The sequence below is a fragment of the Talpa occidentalis genome, unplaced genomic scaffold, assembly GCF_014898055.3.
Source record: "Talpa occidentalis isolate TD23 unplaced genomic scaffold, MPIMG_talOcc4v2.1 talOcc4.5, whole genome shotgun sequence".
Classification (NCBI taxonomy): domain Eukaryota; kingdom Metazoa; phylum Chordata; class Mammalia; order Eulipotyphla; family Talpidae; genus Talpa; species Talpa occidentalis.
In genome coordinates this window covers 127,802,875-127,817,324 of record NW_023604861.1, presented here as the reverse complement: position 1 = coordinate 127,817,324, position 14,450 = coordinate 127,802,875, and the positions used below count along the sequence as shown (strand labels likewise).

The 14,450-nt window shown below is 54.8% G+C and overlaps 1 protein-coding gene across 5 annotated transcripts in view; it reads left to right on the top strand.

Moving 5' to 3' along the window:
* KLHL29 (kelch like family member 29) overlaps positions 1 to 14,450 on the top strand; it is a 255,870-nt gene that overhangs the window by 96,385 nt on the left and 145,035 nt on the right. Inside the window, exon 1 of one of the 5 annotated variants that reach the window (XM_037528447.2) lies at positions 12,439 to 13,596. The exons of the other annotated variants lie outside the window; for them this stretch is intronic. Within the exon in view, the coding sequence (XP_037384344.2) occupies positions 13,522 to 13,596 (75 nt within the window). The 5' untranslated portion in view covers positions 12,439 to 13,521. Of the gene's footprint in view, positions 1 to 12,438; positions 13,597 to 14,450 lie in introns of those variants that run through there. 5 annotated transcript variants of the gene reach the window in all.

Genomic DNA, 14,450 nt, shown 5'->3' with positions numbered 1-14,450 from the left:
CCACCTCCCACTACCATCACATGGGGGTTATACTTCCACCAGAAATGGGGCTGTGGGGAACCAGTTCATTCCCTGGCATTGGCCTATGGGCTTCCAGGAGGGTCTAGTGAGTACCATTTAAGACAGGCCTACACTGGTGCTTGGTAACCCCCATAAAAACAAAAGGAAAAGATCAAGTAGAGCCCAGAGCAGGAGGCGACCTTTCAGGGGGACGGTGGCCGATGGAGTCAGCCCCCCCCCCCCCCCGGGGATCATTTCGGCCCCTGCATTGTGAGTTCTCACGCTTGGATAAGACAGGAGTGCCGTGGGGGCTGAGCTGCCTGTCAGGTGCAGGGACTTGGTCTGGATTGTGTGGAGCTTTCACTCCCCTCGTCTTTGCTTTGTGTGTGTGGCTTTTTTAAGTTCATAACTTATTCTCCTCCATGGACTTGGGAGAGTGGGAGAAAGGAGCCGAAGATGTCTTTAATTAAATATCGTCACTCCCTCCTCCTTAAGGTCATTGACAGTCAATAAGGGGGGGAGGAGAAATCTCTCTTTAGAAAGCCTTTCAAACTAAAAAAATAAAGAACTACCAAATGCAAAAATGTTCTTATCCAGCCCCCATCCTTCCTCTGGTTGTGATTTAATATGTGCATCGTGCTGTATAGAAATAAAAAGCAGCTTCAGAAGAAGTCTCAGCCCTAAGAATCTTACAGTATTAAAATTGGACTAATCCCACACAGGAGTAAAATACAGCAGAGCCTGAGTTTGGCCCCTGCAAACCCATGTGCCCGCGGCCCTGCGACCCGGGGGCTGCAGGGTGTCCCCCCAGAGAGGCTGCGGAAGGCTCTTTTGACAGCTGGATTTTATGAACTGTTTTTTCATTATTCCTGATGGGCCTGGCCATGAACCCTTATCAGTGTATTGTGGCGAGTACAAGTCAATTAATTTCTTTTAAATAACTTCAACTGAAATCCTCTTTGATTTATATTCCAAAAATGATTTCCATTCCTTCCTTCCTGAGATTATAGTCCCGGCTGAGTTAATCACAGGGGCTGCCGCGTCACCCATACCCCGGGGAGAAAACAGGATCAAGGAGAGAAGGAAATGAGAAGAGGGTGGAGCTGAGGGCGTTCTGAAGACCCTTAATCCAGCATCAGCCCTGTGCTGGGCGGCCGGGGAATGCGGCTCAGTCTGGCCTGCAGAAAGGCTCATTTCTAGCCCTGGTGACGGGGTGAATTGAAGAGACACCCGATGCCCAGAAGATGCAAGGTCCTGACCAGGAAGTGTGGCAGCCGGGGATCGTAGCCAGGAGTTGGTGTCCCAAGAGCCCCTCAAAGCTCAGCCCTGGCCTTGAACCCTGAACTTTATAGGACCTTTGTACTGTCAACCTTGCCAGGCCAGGCAGGTTCACTGTTGATTCAAGAAGATGGGTAAAGGAATTTTAGAGCCCTTGATAGATTTATAGGCCTTTAATGCTGAAGCAGGGGACGAGGTACAGGCACGGCAGGCGGGGAGCCTGGCAGGCAGGGAGGATGGCAGCAACCAAGGCTCCCAGTACCCCGAGATCCTCTCTCTCTCTTCTTTCTCTCTCTGCCCTCCCACCCCAGCCCCACTGTTCTCTGTCTCCCTCTCCCGTCTCGTTCTCGCATCCCTTCTGCACTTACAGGTATCCACGCGCTCCGTGTTCACACCTCTCGGCCCTGGTGTCCGCAGTTACAGGCACGCATGCCCTGTGCTTGCGCCCCCAGGCCTTTCTGCACCTGCGCATTATCACATGCGGGCAATGAGACCAAGGAGGAAAGCTAGACCCCTGGTGCCGGCCGTAGAGGTCAGGGAGGGGATGGCCACTCCATTTTCCCTACAACCTTCCATGAGGGACACCCCAGTGTGGTGGGGGCCGTGGCAGTGTGCTGCCCCCAGAAGCAAAGCTCCAACAGGCTTTGCTAGGGCCTGTCCATCTCCCTCATGGGGACAGGTACAGGCAGAGGTGCCCCTTCTCAAGGGTGTGCCCCCGGGGCCGTTGTCACCAGCCAGGCCTTCCAGGTGACAATGCTGGGGGGCGGGGAGGGCAGTGACACCCTCTAGCAGAGTTGGTGGCTCCTGCCCCGAGCCACCCAGCCCCGAGCAGAGCTTCATGAGCTGGTGACAGTGCTGAGAGGTTGGAGCCTCGGGGTGGGGTGCGGAGGTGGCTGGTGGCCCCTGCCCACGGGAAAAGCTGTGGCTGAGTCCCAAGGCTGGGCAGGCGTGGGCTGGTGAGAGACGCCTTCTCCAGCCATCTTCGGCCCCAGCACCAGGTGGCCACGTTGGACCAGGCAGGTGCCAGGCAGCAGTAGGTCACTGCCTGAGGGAAGGAACAGCTAGTGAAGAATTCAGGGCAGCTTAAAAGTTTGGCCAAGATGGAGTTTGGACTAAATTCTATGGCAAGCTGTCTGCTGTGGATGCTGTGTTGGTTTGCTAGGCCTGCGGTTACAAAGTTGCACAGACTGGGGCTTAAACAAGGGCAAGTTCCTGTCTCAGTCCTGCGGTCTGGAAGTCCAAGGAGGTGACAGAGATGCGGGGTTGGTTCCTTCTGAGGCCTGGGCAGGAGGCAGTGCTCCAGGCCTCTCTCCTGAGTCTTCAATGGTCTTTCCTCCATAACTGTGTCCAGATTCCCTCTTCTTACAGGAACACCAGCCACGTTGGGGTGGAGCGCCCCTAATCACCTCATTTTAGCTGAATTACTTGAAAGAGCCTGTCCCCTAATACGGTTACATTTACATGCGGGGGCACTGGGAGTCAGGATTTCTGTATGTCTGGGGGTATGGGGGGTGCAAAAGTGGTGAGGGGGAGGGGAAGCGGTGGGGGGGGCACACAATTTAACCCACGTAGATGCCATCTGGAGGACACGACTGACCAGTGTTTCCCAAAAAATAGATCTCAGACATGGGAACATACAGGGCATTTGAAAAACAGGATCTCCTGACCCACACCCAACCCACCAAATTAAAATCTCTAGCGATGGGGCTCGGGACTTGGCATTCGAATCAACTCCCCAGGTGATTCTGGTCACTGCTGAGGTTCTGCTGCGTATGTATTAGATGATGAGGGACGTCAGGGAGCACAGCTCCACTTTCCAGGAACCCTCTGGCCAAGGAAACAGGAGCCAGGAGACAGTGAGAGAAAACGTAATGCAGGAGATAACTGAGTGAGCCATTGGACAGCACCCGGCAAAGTGGCTGGGTGCCTTGGGGAGGAAGCCGCTCCCACGAGGTGCTGTTTCTCATCCTGCCCTGCAGAGAGGACTGAAGGGGAGGGTCAGGAGTCTGTGAAGGGAGCTGGAGATGGGAGGATCTGGTGAAACGTATCTCCCTGTTAAGGTGTCTTTGAGCCCCGAACCTCTGTTGTCTTTATCAAAAAGAAAGTTTTGGTTTTCTCTGGAATTCCTGTTTGCTGTCTAGAGATGTGGCACCACGCCTGACATATCAACACTCAGCAAAGGTCTGCAGACTTCAGGGTTGGTTTGTTCCGTGTGGCTTATCTCTGGGGCGGGAGGGGGCTGTCTGGCAGAAGATCCCACCGAGCACACAGGACGGGCTTGGGCGCTGTCGGGGACTGCAGCCTCCTGCAGGCTGGTGTCAACGTTGTTTTAAGTGACATGCGTCCCACCTGTCTGTATCCGTGCATTGATCCTGGCCAGCGGGGACTTGACAGGATACCCACACGAAGGGAAATGTCAGTCCCCTGGGTGGGAATGGCAGAAGCCACTGTGAGTCCTGTGCACTTTGGAACTGTGTTCCTGCTTCCTTGCTGGCTGCCCTTGGTCAGTTACCCTTCTCTGTGCCTCAGTTTCCTCATCTATGCCACAGGGAGAAGAATACTGGTGGCATCGAATGTAAGCATGAAATAAGTTAATTGTGAAAAGACTTTAGAACAGGGCCTGGAATATAGGTATGCAATAAATGTTAGCAATCAATATATTTTTTCCACCTGGGTGAGTGATGTTCTGAGAATTTATTTCAAAGAAGATACCATGACTGTTCTCTGAGGACTGGGTAGTCGCTAACAAATCCATTTTCCTTATCATGATCTGTGTAGCTCAGTGATTTCTCTGCTCTCTGCTCTAAACTGAGGGAGAGAGCTTCGCCTCCAGACTGCCAGACTGAAATGAAGCGACTGTCGGAGCAGGCACGGGACAGATCTGCGCGGGTGTGTGTGCACGTGTATATGTGCATGTGTGTGCAATGTGTGTTGCATGTGTGTGCAGTGTGTATTGCATTGTGTGCATGGGTGTGTGCATGGGTGTGCAGTGTGTTGCACATGTGTGCACACACGCCCCATCAGTATCTAAGGACTTGCATGTTGGTTAAATCTTCCAGCTCCTGGAGATTCCAGAACACTCAGGTGACTTTATGGCCTCCACAGCAAGGGCTCTGCTTCCTGTGAGCTCGCATCCCTGACCACACGATTCCCTCTCCCTCTGTCCCCCTTGGCTCCACAGGGAAGTCCACCGCACTGTGGCGGGCTCCGTACGTGAGGGTGCCCAGGAGGGGAGAGGAGCACCCCTCTCAAAGGTTCTCGCTATCACACTCTCCTGGAGCAAGTTCCTACCTGTGCCTGGACTTTTAAAATGATGGTGAAATGTTAAATTCAAGGAGATGGGGGGAAGTTAGCGGCAGAACTGGCTGATTTCTGTTTGAGAATTAATTCTCTAGGCCCCTTTTTTGGCTAACGCGCACAGAAACTCAGGGGAGACGATTAGTGAAAGCAGAGCTCTCTGGCTAAAGAGAGCCCTCCTTCAGGGGCCCCTGAAAATCCCCCGGGGAATCCTGGGGTGTCGCCCAAACCACTTGGAAAGCCCTGCTGCAATCTGGGGCCCCCTCTTTGCCTTCTGTTCCTGAGCGTCCGCAGCGCCGCCCCAGCAGGTGGACAGACAGGGCTCAGGTGAGACGCGACCTCTCCTGCCAGAACTGGGCAGGCGTCCTTCGGGGAATCACCGCAGGCCTCTTGGCGCAAATGCGCTGTTTGAACTTAACCTTCTGCTCTTCCCTGGTATCTGAGTCCCAGCGCTAACCGAGGCCTGCGCGGGGATGTTCAACAGCTTGACGTGTTAATCCAGACTGTCGCTCGGCCCACTCTGGTTACTAGCCGCCTCCTCCCTCCCACATCTCTCGGGGGACAGGAGGACAGTGGGCAGGCATCAGGAAGTGAGAATGAGCCGCAGCGTGCAGGGGCTTTGGCTGGGGAGCCTACAGGCCCCCAAAGGCTCGATCTTTGACTTTCACATCCGCCTGCAGCCACCCCAATTTTTCTATTATAATTATTATTATTTTAACACCCCAATGGCCCTATTTTTAAAATCTGCTGCGCTTGAGCAATTTTTTCTGACGTCAGCTGGCTGCTGGCAATTGCTTGAAAACAAGAATAACCAAATCTTCTAAGGAGTTATGCTGAACCTGCTTCAAACGCAATAAATCACAAAAACCATTGTTTACGATAAGTGGTATCTGATTGCTGTTAGAACCTGTGTTTATTGCTTTTGTGCATTATGGGCTCTTGTAATTTGGACAGCCAGAAATTGTATTCCTTTATGCAGCGCGTAGGAAGGGTTTGTAAGGAGGGAGGCATCTGTAATTATGCTGCCAGGGAGTGGGGTTGCGGAGCCTCTGAAGAGCATGAAATGCAATCCTCGGGTTTTCATCGGGCTTCCCACTTCCCAGTTCTGGGAACCCTCCAGGCGCCTTCAGAGACCTGAACAGTAGAGAACAGCAGGAAGGGCCTTGGAGCCGGGGCACCCCAGATCAGAGAGCCTTTAGGGGTTCTGGGAGTGGGGTGTGGGGTGGGTGGGCGGCTGCAGACCCCCAGGAAGCTGGGCAGATGGTTCTCCCTGGAAATTGCCTCTGATGCTCCTGCAGGCTTTTTCCTCCATCTCTCCCACCCTGACCAGTGCCCACCTGGGCTGACAGCAGTGGTCCGAGGAAGGCCCTGGCTTCATTCCTGGCTCCTCCGTCTGCAAAATTGGAGAAGCAGCTACGTGGCCACGGAGCCTGATCTCGATGCATTTGATGCACAGCCACAGTCACGCTGTGAATCGCTCATGTCCCTTGATTTTTTTGAGGCACTGTCGGAAGGAGGGGCCGTGTCTGGGAAGTGGTGAGCTCTCATTCTAGAACATCTGGACTCAGGGAAGAGGGTTGAGTTTCTTTTTTTATTGAAATCAAAGGAGCTCCATCTGTCCTCACCACACTTGTGGACTCCCCCACCTGGAGGGCTCCTTCCTGCCCTTTCACCTGGGAAGAACCCGCCGCCTTCATGTTCCTCTGCTCCCCCCAGACCCCCTCCAGCATCCCACTCTCCGTAGAATTCACCACCATCCCTCCAGTCTGCCAAGTCTAATACCTGGGGCTCTTCCTGGATACTTCTCTTACCCTCCACCCCAGGGCTAGCTCCCACACAGCAGCCACACATGAAGAACTACCAGCTAGCCAAGTCCTACCAAAATCACCCTCTCCCCGGGCTTTCTCCATCCAGCACTCCCCCAGCTGGGAGCAAAGGGCTCGGCTGTTCTCTGCAAGAACGCCTCTGAACTGTCTATTCAGCCCCCTCCTGAACCCCTGGCACTCTGGGACCTGGTGTTAGGGTCATTTCTGTTCTCCCCCACTTTTTTTTCCTCCATTTGTCCCCCGCCTCCCCAGTTCCTGAGCTCACCACACAGTCTGCTGCCTGGGTTTTCATTGCTCAGACAGTTTTCTCCGCCTAGAAGAGGGGAGGGGTCCGTCTCCCTTTCTCCACCCAACTCACCCTCTTGGGAGGTGGTTCAGGCACCATCTCCTCCCGGACACCCTTTCCAGCCTGGCCTTTGGGTCTGGGGCAAGGAAGGGCCAGCTCCTCGCCCGCACTCCTTGTATTCTTCCTGTGGTGACCCTATCACAACAACGATGAGCTAGAACTGTCTATCTTTAAAGGCAGCAATGCTGTGTGGTCTATCTCCGCATCCACGTGCCCAGTGCAACGCCAGGCCCATAGACAGGACTGCTAAAGAGTGGACCTTCATCAAATTAATGCTAATGCACCAACAGCACATGCAGGCAGGGAGTTCTTTTAAGCCCCATTTTGCACAGTTGCCTGTTGGCAATTACACACAAGTGTGTGATAGAGCCAGGAACTAGACTGTTCCCCAAGAAAATCACACCTCAGCGCGGGTCAGGCATCAATCAGCCTGTCTCCCCCGAGGACTGAGCACTCACTGGGGCGAGGACTCACCTGAAGAGCTCCAGCCCGAAATTCATCTGTGCACGGGGTGATCCTCAATGGTGGGGGTCTGTGGGGGAGCGGCACGGAGCCTAGTGATTGACATTGTCCCCACACAATGGGGGGGGGCGCGGGGCTCGGAGCATGCTTTTTTGAGGAGCTGAGTGATCAATCGCTGCTCTCAGGCTTTGTGTTCTGGTGTGATTGTCCAAATGGACACAGAGCTGGATGACAGGGTGCCTGCGCCCAGCATGCTCAGGAGGGCTCCCCGAGGCTCCTCCTGGACTCAAGCTTTGGGTCACATAGAAGGCCTCCTCCTACCCTGCCCAGCCTGGTCATCAGAATAGTAGAAAAAGTGGGGAGAAAAACAAAGCCCAGGTCCCACTTCCAGAAGACCCTCACTTCTAGGGCTGGGCCCCTCCTGGACAAGGTCTGGGAGGCGCAGCTGGCCAGACACCACCCCGCGCACAGCCCAGCAGTTACGCCTCTCTCTCTCAAGGCCAGCGGTCATAGCTTCCAGATAAGCTGATTTAACAAGCCTCCTCTCAGTTACACACACACACACACACACACACACACACACGATACACACAATACACACACACGATACACACACGATACACACATAAGACACTGGCCAACCTCACTGCCAGCAACAAGAAGAGTCCATTCCCTTCTCTTCCTCTTCGGCGGAGGCCCCTTTGGGGAATTGCACACATAATTTGGTCTCTCATGCCATGGGGCAACGACCTAGGTTATGAGGGTGCCGTTCTCTGCATCCAGCAGGGCAGCCTATGACCATGGATGGCTTTGCCTCAACAGGGAAGTATGATCTGAGTTACAAATAACTGACATCTTGGCAGACTTTTTGGAATTCGAGCTGCTCATAAGCAAGGGCCTGGGAAGTAGACCCACAGGCCAAATAGCCAATCAACAAATCTACCGGGACTCTGGTCCAGGCCTGGTCAGGGCCCTGGGGAGGCTGAGAGGAGACTGGTGAGCAGATGCCCTACACCCAGCGCCTGAGGGTCCAGCCTGGGGTGTGCAGCAGTGGGCTGGGGGGGCAGCTCACTTCCACATTGATGGCTCTGAGCACAGGGAGATGTGGGCTCTGGAGAAAGGGAGCAAAATGGGCTGGGGTGAGCAGGGACTGGCCTGCCCAGGCAGGGTCCAGGCTGCAGAGGCTGCCATCACCCAAAGAGGGCCAGCTGGTTCCTTGGTCACCAGCTTCTGGGGCTGAGGCCCGGGGTCTGGCGGGAGGGGCGTGCACAGCCTGGGGCCGTCTTCCCTCTCTTGTGTCCAAGGGCCAGGCCTGTGGTAGTCTTTCTCAGTCACTTCCTTCTGGGCCTGCCATCTGCTGACTTCTTTTTATTCTTTAAGCTTAGAAATATAAGCAATTGGCCAGAAAATTTTAAAAGAGCCCAGCTAATATGAAAGTTTAAATTATCCATCCTTGCAACTGCTCCAGTCTCTTCAGCGTGCAGATAAAAGTTGGGATCTAGCTGGTAGACTCCTGAGACAGTGATGGTCTTCTGGGAAGGGGTGAGCCCAAGGCTACCCCATCGGGGATCAAGGAGACATTTCCTTCCCCCAAGGGATGCTCTATGCACACTCAAGCCCTGGCACCACACTATCTACTGCCCCCCTTTCCTCACTTGGGCTGGTGCTTCTGCTATTTCCTTGGAAAAACCAACCCCAGAAATTCTGCCACAGCTCAGCTAACGCCATGTCCCTGAGAAGTCTCCATGCATTTCCTCCATCTTGGTGTGGGCTCCCCCAGACCTGCACCTCCTGCCACCTTGGTGGTGTGCTGTCTCCCACCTCTACAGGCATGGGGTCCAGGACCTCAGTCCCTCGTCTATGCAGGAAGGATTGGGGGGATTGGCCCCTACAGAATCCTCCCAGGGAGACCTTCTGACGTTCATAGACCACCTAAAACAAAAAGAAAGCCTCGGAGCTGGGTGAGCGGAGAGGGAGGACAGAGCACGCCTTGTTTGCTTGGAATCCAGAGTGGACTCGCTGGTATTTCCCACCCCAGATGGAGGTCAAGGCCAGGCCACTTGTCCTGACTCCTGTCCCGCAGGGCCTAAGACCGTGAGACCCCAAAAACCCCCTGGAGGGGTAGATGCAGTGGTTGATTACACAACTATCTATCCCAAAACTTTAGGTGGAAACAAACTCCGGTCTGATAGCAGATCAAAGTTAGCCCGTGCCCTTAAGGTCCTTTTTTCCTGCCTTTCTTCTTAGGACAACACAAATCCTCATTATAGATATTTCTGTATGTTAGCAAAAGGAACTATACTCAGAGTAATGAGATCCCCGAATAAAGTTCAGTTCATTTTCATCTCTTTCCTCCCCGAATATTATTGCTGGAAATGTTACATTATCATAAACCAGAGTTCAGGCTGCATGTAGGGCTTTAACAATTGTCATTTTTCCCTGGATACAAATTCTGATTAGTGCCCACATTTTACAAAGACCCCTTTCCTCACTCTGGTGTTTCCTTTGTAAGTATTTTTCTTGGCTGGATGCACAATCTGGATGACAGGAATAAAGGGGGTTTGTGATAGAATGTTCCAGTGTCCTCTGTCCCTCTTCCCTGCCAGCCCTCCAGGGAGCCTGCATTGGTGGGTCGTGTAGTGGTTAATGTGGGAGGGGGCTGATGCAGGGGGCTCACCCAGAGGACCCTCCTTTTGACAGCTCAGCAGGACCTGGGCCTGAGCCTTCCTGGCCAGGTCCTACCTGCACGAGGAAGGGAAGGGGCTTCTACCTGGCACCCTGGAGCAGGGTTTACATATTTAATGGTCCCCTCTACTGAGCCACAAGCCGCTGATAGGACTGATGCTTAACTTTACAAGGGGCTTGTAGAGTCCAGGGCCTTTCTTGCTTTTTTGCAAGTTTGAATGGTCATCCAAGTGGAGTGGCAGGACTTTCTTCTGGCTGCCCCAAAGGGACCAAGGCCCCAGAGTACAAGAAGAGAAACCCAAGGCCCGGGCCCTAGGGCAGGGTTTGTCCTCCTCCAGCCAAGCCCTAAACCTGACCTGGTAATTCTGCTTCCTGATCCAGGGCTGGCACTCTCTACATGACGCCATCCACCTCCTCCGCCCTGCAAAAGCCCAAGTGGCTTATAGATGTGAGGGCTTGTTGGAAGGGCTGGACTCTGTCATTGCCCTGAGCACAGTCCCCAAAGGGCTGAACCCATGGGCAGGTGGCCCTTGTCTCTCTGGAGCCGAGCGTTAGGAAACCTGTGCATCTGCCACCAGAGGGATTATGGGATGGGGTCGAGGGAGGGTAAATAGCTTCCAGAGCCTGAGTCCTGAGAGGGAAGGCAGAGGCTTGAAGGGTGCCAGGCATTCTGCTTCCACTGGTTCCTCTCCCAGCCCCAATTTGCAACTTGCATTTTGTTCAGTAAGCTCTGAGCTCAGAAAGCTTGCCTCCTGCATCGGGGCATGCCAGGGGCCAAGGGGCACATTCCCCAGGGAAAGCAAAGGGGTGCATAGGTATCCTCCAGGGTGAGTTTTCCAATCCCTCTTATGATTCTTCCATTTTAAAGCAAAGGACAAAAATGCTAAGCTATGGTTCTTGCCAGTGAGATAAGGAAAACCAGTGAATGCAGGAGTCTCATTAAGAAAATCCTAAAATTTTAGTCTTATCGCCGCTGCAACATTATACAGTAACTATGTTAATTCTCACCTCCCTGGGCTCCCCCACCCCCAAAATCCTTTTCAGCTAAGCTGGGAGAATGGCCTTGTCGCCCGGGCTACTGCTGAAGTCCTGTCTGATTTCCCCTTGCCTGGGCGTTATGGAGCGAATCCCCAAGTTGAGTGGACAGGGCTTTGCTCCCTCACACCTCAGCTGCCTTGTGGTTATTCATCTCAACTAGCACTGGCTGAACACCTACTGTGTGCGGGTGGTAGGAACCATGGAATGTCAGCGCCCGCCTGAGCGTCTCTCTCTGCCAGAACCAATGGGCTGGGCAGGGAGCAGTGATTTATAGGCCAGGCCTGCCAGCCGACCTTGTCCCCAGCAAAGACTCATTTCAACAGGCTTCTTGTCCAAGTGATTATTTGCTGTTTGTACCACTTGGACTTGGCAATGATTCTGCAATCCCTGTTAGCAGAGTGAGCAGGGAACCTTGAAGAAAGTACTTATCTCCTGAGGAGAGGATTCGTAGAAGCTGCCCCTCTTTCGGGAGTCTGCCTCGCACCTTCAGCCGGGCTCTGATGACAGTGAACTTTCTACTCACGCTTCACTCTTCCAAATTCCTTCCCCATCTGGGCTTTATCTCCCGGCACCTTGGTGAGGCAGGTGCATTGCTCAGCGCCGTGCTGGGAGTGGCAAGCACGCCTCACCCGGTGCCCAGCTGCTCATCTGCATCTCTTTCCACACCACCAAATCCAGAGCTGGCCGGGAGGGCAGCAGAGAGGTGGCCCAGGGTCCCGCGGGCCTGGCTGGGCTCGGAACACGCGCTTCTGCCCAGGGGTCCCAGGAAAGTCTGGAGATGCTGCTGCCCCCAGACAGGTGGGAGGCGCCGCGGGGAGACGCAGGGCGAGGCTGGCACAGGTGGGTGGCTGGCACGGGTGGACGGCTGGCACGGGTGGGGGGCTGGCATGGGTGGGGGGCTGGCATGTGCTAGCGCTTGGTGCCAGGGTGGCCGCCGGGGCGCTGGCGTCACGTTTCGGCCACATGATCTGGGCGCAGAGCGAGTGAGGGAAACGTGGCTCGTTTGCGGTCTTGGACTCAGGAGGGCCTGTGCGCTGGTGCCCTGGTCAGGAATCCAGTCCTCTCTGTTCTCCGTGTGGCCTTTTCAGCCTTTGCAGCGCTGCTAGCTCGCGTGGCGCGCCCAAGGCCAAGAAACCCGTGTTTAAAAGTCAATGTTTTTGAAGGGCTTCGCAGTGGGGAAGCACATTTGGTGTGAAAAGTTCCAGAAAAACAAAAGCCTCCGGTTTCCTTGCCTCTTAGCAGAAGACTCGGAAAGGCCCATTTCCAAGGAAGGTGGGAGGTGATTTATATTTGCTGGAGATCTTACTTTGAAAGTAATTTTCCTCCCTGGTATTTTTAGGGCAAACCCTCTCAGACTTTGGTCGTCTGGGTGACTTAATGATAATCTAAAACGTGCTGCCTCTCTGGCCGGTGAGAACACCCGCTACTCATGAGCAGGATCTGTTTTTAGAGCTTTCCCCGGGCCGGCAGAGCGCCCTCGGTGCAGCGGCCGCTCGGCCACGGGAGGGAGGCCCAAGGCGCCGCTGCAAGGTGCTGGCAGCTCATTTCCCGTCTAGACGTGGAGGAGGGAGGAGAAACTGGAGGAGCCGGGCCTCAAAGAGCCGGGGGCCAGGCCAGGCCTAAGAGAAAAGGCCTCCCTTTGTTCCCGTGCCCACTGCTTGTCCCTGAGCCTGGCCCCACAAGAGGGCAGAGGAGACTTCTGGGGCTCAGCCCAGAGAATTCCTTTCTTTTTTTCTCGCTTCCTCCTACGCCATGTGGCTTCAGATCGTGACATTTCTGCTCAATGCTGTCAGTGCCTTGGGGTGAGGAGAATGTCTGTGTACCCGGGTCCCTTGGCCAAGAAGAGGTGGTGCCCGGAGCCTGCTGGCATCTGCCCCTGCCCTGTCTCCCTTCCCCTCCCACATGACTGGTGCACAAGGAGCAGTCCTTTCTGGCCAGGCAGTGGGGCAGAAGCAAGCAGGAGGTGATGGGGGGCAGGCCCGGGACCCCAGTCCCTAGCTGGCATGTCTGGCCAGCCGGCAGGTCTCAGCTTCGGGCCTGCCTGCAATGGGTAGATCTGGAACCAGCTGTGGTTGCCTCATGTCTCTGACACTTAACTGAGCAAATAATCGGGAGCCTCAATCCCTGGCCCTTCCCAGAAGGGAGCCTGCGGAAGCAGGGCCCACCAGCTATTTTTAGAAAGCTATCAGGTGCGCAGGACGCTCAGTTGCCTTTTTCCACCTGTTTGGGGTCATTGTCGGGATCCTGTGTCCCTACGCCGGGCCCTGCCTGTTCTGCCCTGAGCCTCCCAGCAGCCGTGGCAGCCACTCAGCTCCCTCCTGACGTCACCCTGCCACCTCGCTGGCCTTGACTGGCCATGGCAAGAGAGGCACTGAGATCCTGGGTGTGTGGTCACTTTGTGCTTGGAAACACGAGCGCTTGCCCTCCTCTGCTTTGTTGAGAGAACTGGCAAGTTCAGAATGTAAAGCCCGGTCGGGAAGAATTGTGATTTAGGAGCCCACCGTGGGGGTGTTGGTTCATTGCACAGAAGGTTCCAGAGCCTGTTCTGCCAAGAAGGTACACACGGGGGCAGTTGAGCAGGGGCAGGCCATGCACCCCTCGGAGACCATCACCAACAGATGCAAGCAGCTGTGGCGACCCAGAGGCAGTGAGCATCATGAGGAGGTGAGCACAGCCTTGGCGAACAGCAGGGCTTGGTCCCGGGTGCAGGAGGGGAGGTGTTGCCAGCAGAGGGAACCTCGTGCCAGTCACTCTGCCTGGAAGTGGGCTAGCCCTTGGCGCTATTAGGAACCTGGAGGAGACGGGAAGATGGCACAGAGGGCTCTGAAAGGACAGAGGAAAGGAAACTTGAGGTGTCAAATGAGGTGTTTAGATGAGCTCTGATGGTGCAGAGCCACCGAGGGTGGGAGCAGGGAGAGACGGGGGAGCTTGGCAGCGTGGTGGCCTGTTCTGTGCGTGTTTGCACATTCTCCCCAGGCACGTGTGCGTTTCTCCGGGGAACTCCAGGTTCCTCCCACATCCCACAGATGCACGCGAGTGAATGTGTGGGTGGGGGGGGTGTGTGTGGAGGGGGTGATGTGCCCATCAGTAGAAGGACATCTTGTCCAGGGTGGGGTCCCACCTTACGCCGGGACAAGCTCCAATCACCCACACCCCTGTACTGCAATCATCAGGTTGGGAATGAATGAATGAATGCAAACGATGCTTAAATGTTAGACACTTTTGGCTGTCCATTGCCTTCGGAACTTAGCTCTTGTTGTAGCCTTTGCTCTTGATCGCCTCTGGTAAAATTGGTTTGGTTTGACATCCTTTTGCTTAAAGCCGATGACATTAAGTGAGGACTTACTATAACTCCATCAGCCAAGCTTGGCGAGAGCTGACCTTTGGCAGCCCCCTCCGCCACCACATCATGGGGTTTCATTGAGCCCCGGCCCGCCTTGGGCACGGACACCAAGCCCTGGCCTGACAATCTGTGTGTGCTTGGTAAATGCCAGCCCCTGTGTCGCTCTCCCAGTGCT